This window comes from Narcine bancroftii, chromosome 7 (genome assembly GCF_036971445.1).
Source record: "Narcine bancroftii isolate sNarBan1 chromosome 7, sNarBan1.hap1, whole genome shotgun sequence".
Classification (NCBI taxonomy): Eukaryota; Metazoa; Chordata; class Chondrichthyes; order Torpediniformes; family Narcinidae; genus Narcine; species Narcine bancroftii.
Genome location: NC_091475.1, coordinates 171,909,796 through 171,925,900, shown reverse-complemented (window position 1 = coordinate 171,925,900; position 16,105 = coordinate 171,909,796). Strand labels below are relative to the sequence as shown.

At 38.2% G+C, this 16,105-nt stretch overlaps 1 protein-coding gene across 1 annotated transcript in view; it reads right to left on the bottom strand.

Moving 5' to 3' along the window:
* fdx1 (ferredoxin 1) overlaps window positions 1-16,105 on the bottom strand; it is a 50,923-nt gene that overhangs the window by 4,363 nt on the left and 30,455 nt on the right. The window contains exons 2-3 of the mRNA XM_069891320.1: window positions 15,307-15,431; window positions 5,458-5,587 (exon numbers count right to left, since the gene is read on the bottom strand). Of these exons, the coding sequence (XP_069747421.1) occupies window positions 5,458-5,587; window positions 15,307-15,431 (255 nt within the window). The remainder of the gene's footprint in view (window positions 1-5,457; window positions 5,588-15,306; window positions 15,432-16,105) is intronic.

Here is a 16,105-nt window from a genome sequence, read left to right as displayed (position 1 = left end):
AAGAAGATACATACATACAAGGAGTCAAAGTCGAATACTGATTTATTGCACTGGCAGCTCTGCTTACATTCTCTCCCCGCTGCTGACAACAGGAGCGACGTCAAAACACTGCCAATCTCCAATTGGGCGGTGTTCCCTCCGTTGCTCGCTGTTTCTCACTGTGCAGGTGGTCACCTGGGATGAAGGTTGTTGACCCCCACGCGGTCTGCGTAGTCACTGCATTCATTAGCCATTTTGTCTACCCAGTTAACAGGCCACTACACGACCCCTCCCGCTAGAACCAGCGATCGGAACTCTGTTTGCCGCTTTCAGTGGCCTAACTCTGCAACGTGGCGACGGTGGGGAGACTGGTTGGTGTGCTGGTTTAAGGTGATCGATAGCAAAAGTCTCTTCCTTACTGCGGATATCCAGCACACGTCGACCCGATGTGTCTTACTACTTTATACGGCCCCTCATACGGCTGTTGCAGTTGTTCCGTGTGCCCGCCCCAAACAAAAACCATACTCACGGGTCTCTAAGTCTTAGGGGACATAGGCTTTGGCCTGCCCATGTGGTGGTGGTGCTAGAGTGCTTAGATCTTTTCATCAGCATACTCAATGAGACCACAGGGTACTCCGGGTCCTTGGCAGTGGCCAGGAACTCCCCCTGTATCACCAATGGTGCGCCATACACCATCTTGGCTGCTGAGGCATTGAAATTCATTTTCAGCACAGTGCTGATCCCCAGGAAGATCCAGGGTAACTCGTCTGCCCAGTTTAGCTTCTTGATCCAAGCAATCAAGGCTGCCTTTAGGTGCCTGTGGAACTGCTCCACCAACCCCATTAACCTGAAGGTGGTACACCCTGGAATGGTGGAGCTGGGTTCCCAGAAACTCGGCCAGCGCTGCCCAGAGCCCCAAAGTGAAATGTGTACCTCTATCAGAGATGCTCCAGGATGCCAAGCCTTGACACTACAGTGTTAATCAGTGCCCTGGCGCAGGTCTTGGTGGATATGTCGGCCAGTGAGACCACTTCCAGCCACTTTGTAGAGCGGTCAATCATGGTGAGGAGATATCTCACCCCACGGGAGACCAGCAGTGGCCCTACAATGTCAATATGGACGTGGCTGAACCTACATCACGCTGGGTCAAAAGTCTGGGGGGGAGAGTGCCTTGATGTGCATCTCCACTTTGGATGTCTGGCAGAGTGTGCAGGTCTTGGCCCACTGACTGACCTTTTTCTGAAGGCCTTGCTAGATGAACCTGATGGATGGATGTGCTACATTAGGCACCATGTTGAAGATCTGCTGCCTCCATGCTGCTGACACTATGGGGTGGGGTTTGTCTGTAGAGACGTTGCAGATAATGCCTAGTTACCAGGACTAATGGTGACATCCTCCAGCCTGAGGCCAGAAACTGTTGTTCTGTGTGCCGGGAAATCTCAGGGTCCTCCTGCTGTTCCCTGGCTAGGGTGAAATAGTCTATTCCCTGGGAAATGGCCTGGACGGACTCATTCGCGGGGCGGGATAGTGTGTCGGCCACCACATTGGTCTTACCCCCAATGTGTTGGATGTTCATGGTGAACTCAGACACGTATGAGCCGATCATGGGTCAGACACTTTGTGGAAGGCAAAGGTTAATGGTTTATGGCACATGAAGACCCTGAATTGCCTGCCTTCCAAAAAATACCTGAAGTGCCTGACTGCAAGGCACAGCGCCACTAGCTCCCGGTCAAAGTCACTGTATTTGAGTTTGGGTGACCAGAGGTGCTTGCTAAACATGGCCAGGGGCTTCCTTTGCCTTTTGATGCATTGGTCCAGTACGTCCCCTACTGCTGTGCTGGAAGCGTCTACTGTGAGAGCAGATGGCACCTCTGGTCTGGGGTGTACCAGAAGGGTGGCATTGGCCAGTGCGTCTTTGGCCTTCTTGAATGCCTCTGAGGCCTCATTGTCCCAGGTAATGTCTTTACCCTTCCTGCCATGAGCGCGAAGAGGGTGCATGATGTGCACCACTACCAGTTGAATCAGTGATACAAGTTAAATCATACCGACCAATTCTTGCAACCCCTTCACTGTACGGGGCTTGGCGAAATGCCAAATGGCCTCTACTTTTCTGGGAGGGGTTTCACTCTGTGCCTATTGATTCGATGCCCCAGGAAGTCAATGGTTTCCAACCCGAACTGGTACTTAGCAGGGTTTATAATTAGTCCGAATTCTTGCAGTCGGGTGCACAATTGCCTTAGGTGAGTTGCTTGCTCAGTGTTGTTTTGGCTGGTGATGAGAATATCATCCAAATAAATGAATGCAAATGGGAGATCCCGGCCCACTGCATCCATCAGCCTCTGGAAGATCTGGGCAGCATTAAGTCCTAAAGGGATAATGTTGGCAGTTTTAGGAATGCCATCAGGATGGACTGGGATCTGGTGATAGCCCCTGATGAGGTCGACTTTTGAAAACACCCATGCCCCTTGTAAGTTAGCAGTAAAGTCTTGGATGTGGGGCACAGGGTACCTGTTGGGTGTGATGACCTCGTTAAGGCAGTGATAGTCACCACATCGCTCACACCCTCCTGCTGCTTTTGGTACCATGTGCAGGGAGGTGACCCAGGGCTGCCGGAATGCCACACTATCCCCAGCTCTTCCATTTTATTTTAAACTCTCCCTTAGTGAGGCTGAGCTTCTCAGGGGGAAGATGGTGCGCCATGGTGTGGAGCGGGGGACGTTGGTGAGGATGTGGTGCCTTACCCCAAGTTTCAGCTCAGCAGTTGATAACTGCGGTGCCATGATCGAAGAGAACTCCACTAGGATCCGTGTAAATGTGTAAAAGTAACATAATTGAGGTGGGGGCAGGTAATTTGGCTTCCCCAGGGACGTAGTTTGAAAAGTCCTGGCGTGCACTAATCGCTTCCCTTTAAAGTCCACCAGCAGGCAGTGGTCTTGCAAGAACTCTGCTCCGAGGAGCAATTGCGCCACAGCCCCGCAATTGTGAATGACCACGTGAACTGGTTGCTGCGGAAGGGGACAGTGCGGGTGCAGAATGTTTGTATGGTGGTGCCTTTCACCGCCTACAGTGCTGGGATCAGTTTGCTGCTCCAGGTGTCATAGGCTGAGGTTGGGGGAAGAATACTTATTTTGGCATCAGTGTCAATGAGGAAGCGCCTTCCTGACAGAGAGTCCCACACGTGGAGGAGGCTGCCACATTGGTCGATCGCCGCGGCCATTAATGACGGTTGGCCATGGCGTTTCCCTGAAATGCGCAAGGTAGGCGGCATTGACCCCACCATTGTTGGTGATAGTAGCAATACTTTTAGGTCAGGGGGTCCATTTGGCTCTCTGTGTGCAGGGCCTAGAGATCTGCTCCACTGAGGCGCTGTTTTCTTTTTTTACTCCCCAGAGTACATCCGCCTGGGCTGCAACTTCCCTGGGGTTGCTGAAGTCCTCATCGGTGAGCAAGAATCAGATATCCTCGGACAGCTGCTCCAGGAAAATTTGCTCGAAAAGCAGGCAAGGCCTGTGTCCCTCAGCAAGGGCGAACATCTCACTCATGAGGGCAGATGTCCCTCAAACCATCCATATGCAACAATTGGGCAGCACGCTCACGACACGAGAGCCTGAAAATCCGGGTTAATAGCTCCTTGAGGGCATCGTATTTGCCTTGCTCCAGAGGCTGCCGAAGGAAGTTGACAACCTTTATTGCTGTCTCCTGGTTGAGCAAGCTCACCATGTAGTAGCAATGTCTGTCATTGGTGTTGATCTGTCGAAAGTGGAACTAGGCCTCTGCCTGTTCAAACCACACGAGTGGCTGCGACGCTCAGAAAGTTGGCAGCTTCAACGAAACCATGTGAAGAGTTTCTTGATCCGTCATCTTCAGGACCAACTGCCAGATGGACCTGCCGGAGTCACCAATGTAGTGTTCATGCTACTGCGAAGTGCAGAAAGAATGACATACACACAGAGTTGGAGTCGAAGACTGGCAGCTCTGCTTACATCCCTTCCTCGTTGCTGACAACAGGAGTGACGTCACGGGAGCACTGATTTCTGACTGGGCAGCATTCCTGCCTTTGCACGTTGGGAAACAATGAGCAGGTGGTCATCTGGTACAAAGGTCATTGGTCTCCGCGGGGCCTGCACGGTTGCCATGTTCATCGGCCATTTTGTGTACTGGGTCACATCCCTTTGCAGGGTCGACTGTTACATGAGATCAACTTTTACACTAGTAAACATGGTCATTGTTAACAGAAGTCCTCAGATATTTTTAGTTTGAGAAGCCCCTTTTATACAGAAAGAAATGCACCATTTAAGAACTAAACCTTTGAACACTGGTGCAGTGTTTACAAGAGAAAAGAATTAGATTGATTTAAAGCAATACCTGAACCAGTGATGTCTGAAGTTTTGCTAAACTTTCTATCTACCCTCTCACTCAAACCTCCATTTTAACAAGAACAATAATTGATTATTTTATCTGGTGCCCTTCCCAATTTACAACCAATAAAGTTGAAAAACAATGCCAAGCAATTAGTCTTTTTAAAAATAAAATTCAAATCATTTACTTCCATGGCTTGTGAATGAAGTGAATTTGAGACACTTGGGCTATTTTAGATTACATTTTGCATTCCAAGTTTTTTTTCCTCTCGCAAAAGAAACATATTTGTAGCACACTCCACCCCCTCCACCCGCCCACCTTAAGTTTTAGATTATGTAGCATACATGTGAGTCATTATCGTGTGGTCTCTTGTAGTTTATTAACTAAAAAGTTCTACTCTGTACTTTAGTACTAAAAATTGAAATGAAATTATGTAAGAGAAGGTACCAATAATAATTGCTGGTAAGGTTTCTCCTTTCCATGACCTTCCAGGGGCATACAGTTGATGTAACTAATAAACTATTTTGACATCCCTCCAACCTCAGGGAAAGCACTAATGTCCTCATAAAATGAGACAGCCAAAGTTGGAAATTAACCTTTAGAACAGTTTTGTCAATTATACATCATCCTATGTCATTCCTTCTTTTCTCATCTCTCATCTTTCAGGATCTGTGAACACATTCTCAAGTAAAAATCTACCACACGTGTTTCAACAAACAACTCACATTCACTAAAAATCAAAAAAACTTCATTGAATTCTAGATAATTCTCAACGTTCTCTACCCCATGTAATTACCAGGTCCTTTCCCTCTTCATAATGCTTGCATTACTCTTACTTGCTTTCTATGCAATTTTTTCCTATTCCAAGGAACTCCATCCGCAATTTTCTGTCCCTTTCTCTCAACTTTAAAGGACTTTTCTCAAGAATTATTCTTCTCAACAAATTACAAGTTGATCTCCATTTTTCCCTTTCTGCTTGGCATTATTGTCATTATGTGAAATTAGAAGAATTAGATTTTAACATTTTGTTACCTTTCAGGCATTGCTGCTTCAAATAGAAGTGAATGGGTTAATATCATGCATAGTTTCCAAAAAAATGTAAAATAAGTTACATCTTACGTATCAGTGAGACTGTATGCTAGGTCTAACATATCCATTTCTTCATCTGTAATGCAATCCAGCTTCTTATAAATGGATTCCTCAAAAATTAGATGACATGTGGAGCAAGCCAAGGTTCCTTCACAAGCACCTATGAGAAAAATCGATAAACTCACGTTTTGTTAGTATTTATAGAGAACTATGGTTGAAATACATCTGGACATCTAATTTCTGAAGTAAAAATGTTTATAAACAAATAAAGAATGTTTGCCAATATTTAAAAGTGTAGACCTTGATTACATTTACCTGGATTTTATATTTTTTCATCAACTTTCATTTATCCAATGTAATTATGTTTACCTCGCTTGCCTTAACCACTCATCTTTTAAAAAAAAATTTAGACATACAACATGGTAACAGGCTATTTCGGCTCACAAGGCTGTGCCGCCCAATTTCACCCAATTATCCTACAACCCCAGTACCTTTCCGGGGGGGGGAGGGGTGGAGGGAGGAATCCAGAGCCACCGAGAAAACCTATGCAGACATGGAAAAACATACAAACTCTTTACAGACAGTGCAGTATTCGAACCTCAGTCCCAATCAGTGCTAACTGCTACGCCAACCATGGAAGTAAATTCTTCAAAGAAGTCTTATTGTTCTCTGTTCTAAATACTTTATATTTTTTTAAAAATAATTTTACATTGCATCTTAAGTTATACTGCTATATAAATAAAAAGTTTTTCACACCTTCACATTTTCTCATACCACCATGATTCCACTGAATCAATGCTGCATGTGTTCTTCCTAAAGCACCAAAAATTATGCTCACATTCTTATGCTCATTAGTCAGTGCAAGTAATAGCATGGAAACTCCAAACAAAGTTTCTGCTGCAAAATTCAAAAACAGATGACACTTTGAAGCTCCATTTTTATTTTATATACAGCATTACCCAAGATTACCAGAAAATAGGAATTAGGAATGTCAGCTGGCGAGAAAGTGAATTGCACAATGTTACCTGCAGCAGCTCCTGGTGGCAAATGTTGTGATCAGCAGTGCTAAAAAATATCCAAAGAATTGATTAAAAAGTGTAGCTTGGGGGGGGGGGGGGCAAGATGGTGTAGAGTCTAGACGTGCAATCTCGACCTCTCTGCCCAGACTTTTAAATACCCGTTTTTTAACCCTTTGTTTTCAAGTTTAAACTTTTTAAATTTTAGTTTAAAGTATTAAGGATTTATTATGGCCACTAATGGTAAAAAGACTAAACCTCAAGTTAAGAAGAAGTTACATTTTCAAAGTGCTGAAGATTTGGGGCCTAGACGACTTGATACACCCCCAGGCTCAATCTCTTCAATGTCTAAACCACAAAGTTCGCCTGTGGGGGCTGAAAAAAAAAATCTATTGCTCACCAAATGAAGGATGGTGCTGGAATTACCCATTCTCCGGAAGAAGGTGGTGTTCCCAAGAAATGGACCCCGATTTGGAAAGCCTTTCGATTTCAATGGAGGGAGCACACAGGAAGATGACTCCATTGTTGGAAATGCATCAGGTAGCATTTCAATCTGAAGAAATCGTTTTTCTTCGTGAATTGATGAAAAAACAACGAAATACGGGGAGAGACCAGCGGCGACCCCCTGAGGAATTCAGGATGCCGTTGCTGGGAGTCCAGACCTGCAGTAAAACTTTTAAAATGCCTTCTGTTGAGTTGCAGCAGGAGCTGCAGTTACCTTGTTCTGTCACTATGTCAAAGAGAGCAGAGCCGAGCTTTATTGAATCACAATGTATACAAATGAATGCTGTTATTCAAACTGTTATAAAACCTGGAATGGAGTTGTTGACATCTCAAATGAATGAAATGGTTCAAATGAATGCTGGTATAAGTTCAGAATTAAATATGGTTAAGACATGTGTGGATGCATCTTATGAAGAATTAAAAAAACTTCAGACTGCTTTTTTGGACTGTAAACAACAAGTGATTTCTAACACAGAAAAAGTGTTGAAGGTGGAAAAATCAGTCATAGAATTAGGAGAACGTGAGAAGGAGCTAGAAAGAAAAATAGATTATTTGGAGAATCAAAGCAGAAGAAATAATGTGAAAATTGTTGGTTTGCCAGAAGGTTTAGAAGGACAAGATCCTCTTCGTTTCTTTAAAGACTGGATTCCGCAAATATTAGGACAGGAATTTTTCTCTGGGGGATTGGCACTGGAAAGAGCCCATTGTGCTTTAAGAACACCCTCAGCTGGTCAACCACCGAGACCAGTAATAATTCGATGTTTGAGTTATTTGGATAGAGAAGCAATACTTCAACTTGCAGTACAAAATGCGAGACAACGACAAACCCCATTATTGATTCAGAATAGCAGAGTCTTTTTTTATCCTGATCTGAGTCAAGATGTCATTCAACGTCGACGTCGATTCAATCCAGTTAAAGAAGTTTTGTGGCGTAAAGGTTATAAGACTACTTTTTGTTACCCTGCAGTGTTGAAGGTGTTTTATGGAGACTATCAATTTCGGTTTTTTGAAACTGATCGTGAAGCAATGATTTTTGCTGATTCATTGCCAGATATAAGAGGACAAAGACGTAGTCCACCATTATCTCCTAAAGAAAAATCTGGTTGCCTTGGAAATGGAAGAAATGGCAGAAATGGGAAAAACGGGAATGGAAAGAGTCTACCTCCTTCTGAAATGGGATCTTCGAGATTGGAATCTTCTGGATGAAAAGAAGAATTTTCTTATTCTATTTTTTCTTTTTTGTTATTATGATATTTTGATGTTACTGACTGTTTGGCTGGGGAGGGAGAGATTTGCACTAAGTTCTTTACTAGTCATCAGCCACTGGTGGGTGACCCACACCCAATTTTTGTTAAGGGGATTACTACCTTTTGGTAGTTTTTTTTTGGGGGGGGGGATTTTTTTTCTTTATTTTTTTTAGTTTTTAATTTGTGATTTTTTTCTTATTGGAAGGCCTATATACGTTGATTTGAGGTTTTTATATAAAGATATTATTGGTATTTAGTAATAATAGTAGATATGTCAAAGTTGAGGTTTGCTACTTTTAATGTTCGAGGATTAAATAGTCCGATTAAACATAAGCGAGTCTTGGCGTATATTAAGAAAATGAAAATTGATATTACCTTTTTACAAGAAACACATTTGAATGTGAAGGAAAGCGTGAAATTAAAAAGGGACTGGGTTGGGCATATATATTCTTCATTTAATTCTAGAGCTAAAGGTGTAGCAATTTTGATACATAAAAATTTATCTTTTGAATTACAATCAATGGAGGAAAAGGCAGGATGTATTCTTAAATTGAATTGTAAGATTTTTAGTGAATTTTGGACTTTACTTAATATTTATGCTCCAAATGCAGATGATGAAGTATTTATTTCAGATGCATTTTTATGTTTGGGTCAGGCTAATGATAATATTTTAGTTGGTGCTGATTTTAATTGTGGTTTGGAACCTTTATTAGATAAATCTCCGAAGAAAGTTAAAAAATCCAAGATGGCAATTCAGGTCCATGCGTTGATGAAAGATCTTAATTTAGTAGATATTTGGAGACGTCTTAATCTGACAGAGAAAGATTTTTCCTTTTATTCATCTAGACATGAATCGTTTTCAAGGATTGACTTCTTTTTAGTATCGGCACATTTACAAGGGAAAATACAACAAGCAGAATATAAAAATAGGGTAATTTCAGGTCATTCTCTGTTATATTTTACATATGAGACTTCTGAGAAAATTCAAATAGCTTATCGTTGGAGATGTTGTTAAAAAATATGGAATTTATTGATTTTTTGAAAAAACAAATTAATTTTTTTTGAAAGAAAATTCTAATTCTGTTCAAAGTAAGTTTGTATTATGGGATGCTATGAAAGCCTATTTGAGAGGACAAATAATTAGTTATACTTCTAAAATAAAAAAGAATCGATTAAATCAGAGTCTTGAATTAGAGAAACAGATCGATGAGTTAGAAAAGGAATTTCAGAAAGATGCTACAGAAGATCAGAAAATAGAATTATCTAGGTTGAAATTGAAATATAATACTTTGCAATCTTATCAATTTGAATGTTTGATTAATAGTACTAAACAACAGTATTACAAATGGGGAGAGAAAGCACACAAGGTGTTAGCTTGGCAATTAAAGAAAGAACAGATATCGAGGACTATTAATGCTGTTAGACGGAATTCTCTTATTGCTTATAAACCTTGTGAGATTAATGATGAGTTTTATTCATTTTATAAAAAGTTATATACATCTGAAGGAAAACAGGAAACTGGATCGATTGATCTTTTTTTTAATCACAGTTGAATTTACCGATATTTGAGGATGGAGATGTACAGGAATTCGGAAATTAAAATGGCTATGCTGGAAATGCCGAATGGTAAATCGCCTGGTGATGATAGATTTTCGGTTGAATTTTAAAAAAATTTTTATGATTGACTTCTTTAAATTTAAATTTATTAGTTCATTGATGGATTTGGTACAGCCTCCTAGTTGGGCTCAAATTGAGATGGCAAGTATTTCTGAATTTGAAATACATGTTTGGGGATGTATTACGTCAAGTTGGAGAACATTATGAATTACATGAGTCTTGTTCTAGTGCTTTAATTACAGTAATTCCTAAAAAAGATAGAGTTCCTTTGAAAGTATCTTCATATAGACCAATTTCATTGTTAATGTAGATTATAAAATAATAGCTAAAATATTAGCGAATAGATTGGCTAAATTTTTACCAAAGTTGATTCATATTGATCAAACAGGTTTTATAAAGAATAGATATGCTTCAGATAACATTTTGTACGTGATTAGTTTGATTAATAGATTTCGACAATCTTTAGATCATCCGATGGTGATATCCTTAGATGCAGAAAAAGCATTTGATAGAGTTGAATGGAATTTTTTGTTTAAAGTTTTGGAGAAATTCAAGTTTGGTCCTTCTTTTATTGGTTGGATTAGGGCTCTATATAGTAAACCGGTAGCTAGAGTATTAACGAATGGTTTGATTTCGGAATCTTTTAAGTTAACTCGATCAACTCGCCAAGGTTGTCCTTTATCACCAGCTTTGTTTGCATTGGTGATTGAACCTTTAGCACAGTTGATAAGACAAAATACACAGATACAAGGTATGAAAGTTTTAGATGAGGAGTATAAAATTAATCTATTTGCTGATGATGTATCGATGTATTTAATAAACCCAGCTCAGTCACTTTTGCATTTTAAGGAATGTTTAATACAATATGGATGTCTTTCTGGATATAATTGGGAAAAAAGTGAAATATTACCGGGAAGTGAAGGAGATTATTCAGTTTATAAGAATATTATTAATTTGAAGTGGACTGATCGAATTAAATATCTGGGTATAATTTTGAATGTTAATTATCAATCTTTATATAAATTAAATTATACTCCATTAATGAAAAAAATTAAAAATGATTTGATTAAATGGAATGATTTACCTATTAATTTAATGGGAAGGATAAATACAATTAAGATGAATATCTTTCAACATATACAATATTTGTTTCAATCTATTCTGTATTTACTTGATAAATTTTTTTTTCAAGATTTAAATAAAATGGTTAGGGAGTTTTTTATGGAAGGGTAAATTTTCAAGAATACCTTTGAATAAATTAACTTGGAAATATGAGTTAGGGGGATTACGTGTACCACATTTTCAAAATTATTATGAGGTAGCCCAATTTAAATTTATTAGTTCATTGATGGATTTGGTACAGCCTCCTAGTTGGGCTCAAATTGAGATGGCAAGAATTTCTGAATTTAAAATACATCAATTTTTGTTTAAGTGGAATATAAATTTGTTACAACAATATAATGTGCCTATACTAAAACATTTAATGAAGTTATGGATAAAGAAAAATAAAATGATAGGCTCTAGGGGTAAATTATTGGCTTTGACTCTGTTGTATAATAATCAACTTATTTCTTTTTCAATACAGAATCAAAGTTTATTGCATTGGAGATTTAAAGGTGTGAAAAATTTGGGAGATTGTTTTAAAGAGGGTAAGTTTTTGTTTTTTTAATCAGATGAGGGAAGATTTTGGTATTGATAAGAATTCTTTATTTCTTTATTATCAAATTCGATCTTTGGTAAAATGTATGTTTGGTAGAGATATGATTTTACCTAAAATGACTAAATTTGAGACTTTTCTTATGAAGGTACCAGAGAAAGGTTATATTTCATTTATGTATCAAATATTACAGGATGGTATGGATAAAAAGGGTTGGGATAGATCTAAAATTAAATGGGAAGTGGATATTGTTTTTATTTTTTTCTGAAGACAATTGGTTATATATCTGTTATGAGTGTAACTAGTTTAAGAAATGCACATGATGCAATGATTAATTATAATTTTTTACATCAATTATATTTAACGCCTGAAAAATTAAAAAAATATGGTTTTAATGAATCAGATTTGTGTTTTAGATGTGGTGCTGTTTGGTTATGTATATATATTACAATCTTTTTGGAAGAAAATTTGATCATTTTTAGAATATCTGTATAAGATTAAAATAGTTTTAGATCCAACAGTATTTTTATTGGGTAGTTTGCAACCTCTGAAAGGTTTGGGATTAGATAAATTCCAGCTTGCTTTTGTATATTTAGCTTTATCCGTAGCAAAAAAATGTATTGCTAGTACGTGGAAAGATACAAATATGATTGATTAATAGATGGCATAATGAGATGAAATATTGTTTAATAATGGAAAAAATTACATATGCTTTGCATGATAATTATAATTTTTTTATTAATAAGTGGCTGTTTATTTTGGTAGGAAGAATTCCAAAACAAACTTGTGTATTGAGTCATTCAGTTGAAATCAGAAGCCATGAATAACATGAAAACATAGTTTTCCAGCTTTTGAAGCAAACATTTATATGTTTTAGGTCAAAATGTTCTCTGACACCCCATAATACTAGAAGTGCCTGTTAAGGAACAAATTGCTAACATATTAATGACCTTTAAAAGAGATGGTGTTGATTCTCTTTTGCTTCCTTTCTGACAGTGTGTTCTATGGACTGAAATATGCAAACCCATGAATACAGGATTTAGCAATTTTAAAGCCTGAAAGAAATCTGTCTTTCAGATAGAAATTAATGTGTGGTACAAAATTTTATAAATATTTTTAAAATTATCCTAGGGAAATTATTCATCTTTTTTCCTAATTAGATAATAGCTTTAATTCCTTAAACACATCACTTTGATGATATTATGTACTAGAAAACAGCCAGGTAACTGTATCTGGGTTTGACCAATTTCCTCTCTCCACTGCTCCAGAGTCACAAAAGAGCCAAAAGAGATTAATTGAAATGCACTTCAGAAAGTCTAAGAACAATATAATTGACAAGGATAGGGTGTGGATGTTATCTACATGGACTTCAGTAATAGCTTGGATTCAGAATTGGCAGACCCCTAGTAGAAGACAGAGGGTGGTGATGGAAGTGTGTTATTCTGGATGGAGGCCTATGACAAGTGGATCAGTGCTTGGTCCCCTTGTAGCGACTTCAATCAATAATAATAGTTGCTTAGAGGCTAAGTAAGGCGTATGTTTGAGACACATTTCTTAAGCAATGACGCTCTCTTTCAAAAGATGAATCTCCTTATCTAACCTTGTACATCTTGATAAAGCTGAATCTCTTTCCTCAATAACTGTATTAATTTCTTCAGCAATTATTCTTTTCTTCTGCTTTCTGGCTTTGTGAATTCTATCTATAATTAAATCTTTCTGGTTACCATTTTATACTCTGAGGGCAGTTGAACCATATTGTCAATGAAATCCTTCATTATACCATCAGCACAATTTTCTGTGTTCACCCATTGTATTCATGCTGCAAGATTTCTTCATTGATCTTTTCGTTGGTGCATCTGGGCATTCCCAGACATTTGTTTCATTCCTGCCCCGGATTTTGCTTTGCAGGAATAATTATTAGCAGCATTTGCAGCATCTTCTAATACTTCATTTTCATCCATTTTTTGAGAAAACAGTTTCTTTTTTATTGGTTTAGATGCTCTTGATTTATTTTTGCCAGTTAGGATTTCTAAGAACAGTTTGTATTCTTTAGAAGGTTTTTGGTTTTTATTGAAGCATTCAGGAAAGTCCGGCATAGTTTAAGAATACAGGGTAGGCCCTTTAGGATGGAGATGAGAAAACATTTTTTTACCCAGAGAAGTGTGAATCTGTGGAATGCTCTGCCACAGAGGGTGGTAGAGGCAGATTCGCTGATTATGTTCAAAAGAGAGTTAGATAAGACTCTAGTGGGCAAAGGAGTTAAGGGTTATGGGGATAAGGCTGGAAAGGGGTACTGATGGTAGTGATCAGCCATGATCTGTAAAATGGCGGTGCTGGCTCGACGGGCTGAAGGGCCTACTCCAGCTCCTATTGTCTATTGTCTATTGACAATAGACAACCGTTAGTTGTTTCAATAGTTTGTTGAGTTTCACAATAGATGATATTGACACTGGTTGTTGACTACTTCTGAGCAATGCTATTCTTTCTATTAGTTATCCATCCAAGCAGTTTTAATAGCATAAGATCCATTTCCCACACTCTGTATTACTTCTATTGGTTCTAGAACCTTTGGTACATCCAAGTCAATTAGCATCTCTATCTTAGAGCTATTTTCTGGTATTTAAACTTCCTTTCACTGATCCACAGTGGGATGTTTCCTTTATGCACAGGCATAGACTTCTGGACAATCACAAAAATTGTTGCTGTGTATTCCAGCAACCTCTAACCCTGAAACGATGTTACTTTCAATTACTTTTTTTTGCCCCATGGCTTTCAATAGAATCTTTGTCTTTCTTCCTTCAAGATTAAGCCTTTTCATAAGCCCCACAGTACAAAATGATGTAATGCTACCAAAGTCAAGAAATGCATGTGGACATACTGTTACTTTACCGATCTTGGCCTTAACATACAGGCAGTTATCCTTACCAGCCCCAGTAAGACCACCTGTCTGAATCAAGGCTATAACACTGTTTTCTGCTGCTTCCTTTGTTTCTGTTTGCTCATTTTCCAGTTCCTTGTTCCTTTGGTGAATATGCAGTATTCTAGGATGCTTCAAATTGCATCTATTACAACTAAGTCACTTCTTGGAATTTTTACTGATGTGCCCTTCACATATACAACCAAAACATATTCCTTTTTCCTTTAAGAAAGCAATCTTCTCATTATCTGCCTTCTTTTTCCATGTCCACCTTGACAGAACAAACAGCTCTTCTCAGCAGGCAAACTCTCCTTTTCTTTAGTTACTTTATCCTTTTCCTTATTTACATCTGAGATTAGTGTCAAAGGTACTCCTTTTCAATTTCGGACTAGGCTGTGACTTGGACTTTACATCTTTGCTCACTGTTGGAGTGTCCTTGATATTTCCAAATACTGGTACAGTTGTGATTCGCACGTGCCATTCAAGGAACTCCAAATATCCTCAAAGGTAACATCCTTTTTATATTTTATCTGAAGTTAAACTTTTGTTCTTCACAAATCCTTCAGCCTACAAGGCTATTTGCTTGTGATGATTAACATAGTAACATAATTAACATAAATTAACATAAAACATGCGATCGATATCTTCAATGGCATTACAACACCCAGAGGACAGGGAAAAAAGAGTTGGGTCATGAGACCAACAGAGGTGGGAGTGCAATGTTAATGGAATGACGGGCACACAAGGCACAGATATAAAAGAGACCATTGTTAATCACACTAAATATATCATTTTTTTCTGAACATTAAAATATTTCTTTCACTGGGAATCAGTAAGTAAACAAGTGCCAAGAAACTGGAGTTACAATTGTTTAAAAATTCTCCAAAAACAAGAGAGTTAATTAAAAATAGCAGGACTTACCAAAACCATCAATATCCAAATTATTTTCAATAACAACATCTAATAGAGAATCACACAACTTGCCCTCAGCTTTCAGTTTTTCTCCATCACGGTTAATAAAATTGATCTTTACTTTATCTTCTGAACTACAAAAGAGAACAAAGGAGCTTAGTTTAGTCTGATAACTTAAAGAAACTAAACGTTTTCTCTGAAATTAAGTGAAATTTAATTTAGTTAATGGAGAGGAAGTTGCATTTTTATAATTGTTGCATAAATATTTATAATTAACCCTTACTATTTCAATAATAACTAGACAATATTTCTAATGTATTCAGAAATTCTAAAGGATTCACAAAATAGTTTTTTAACCAACAAATCATTAAAACAGAATTTCAACTCATTACCTTGCACATTTTAAAAAATATTTTATTTTTGGTTTTCAAACACATATCATTTATATATTCTTTACATATATATACCACTTACAAATAAATACTGTATATAGACGTTCTTATTTTAAAAATACAAAAAGTATAATTTCCAAAACCAAAACATTCCAGCAGCACCCCCCCGCCCCCCCCCGTTACCCACTTCCCCTCAACTTAAACAAGATAAACGGATACAGAGTCTTTTTGTTCTCCGCCAAGGCTCACAGTCTATTTTACTAGTAAAAATAATAGAATAAAGTTGAGGACAGATCATGCATTTACAGCAGCAATATTACACTTGTGCACCAATAAAGTTCAAATACGATTGTCAGGTCTTCAGGAATGTATCGTGTTCGTTTCTTAAATTATAAGTAATCTTGTCCATAGGATAC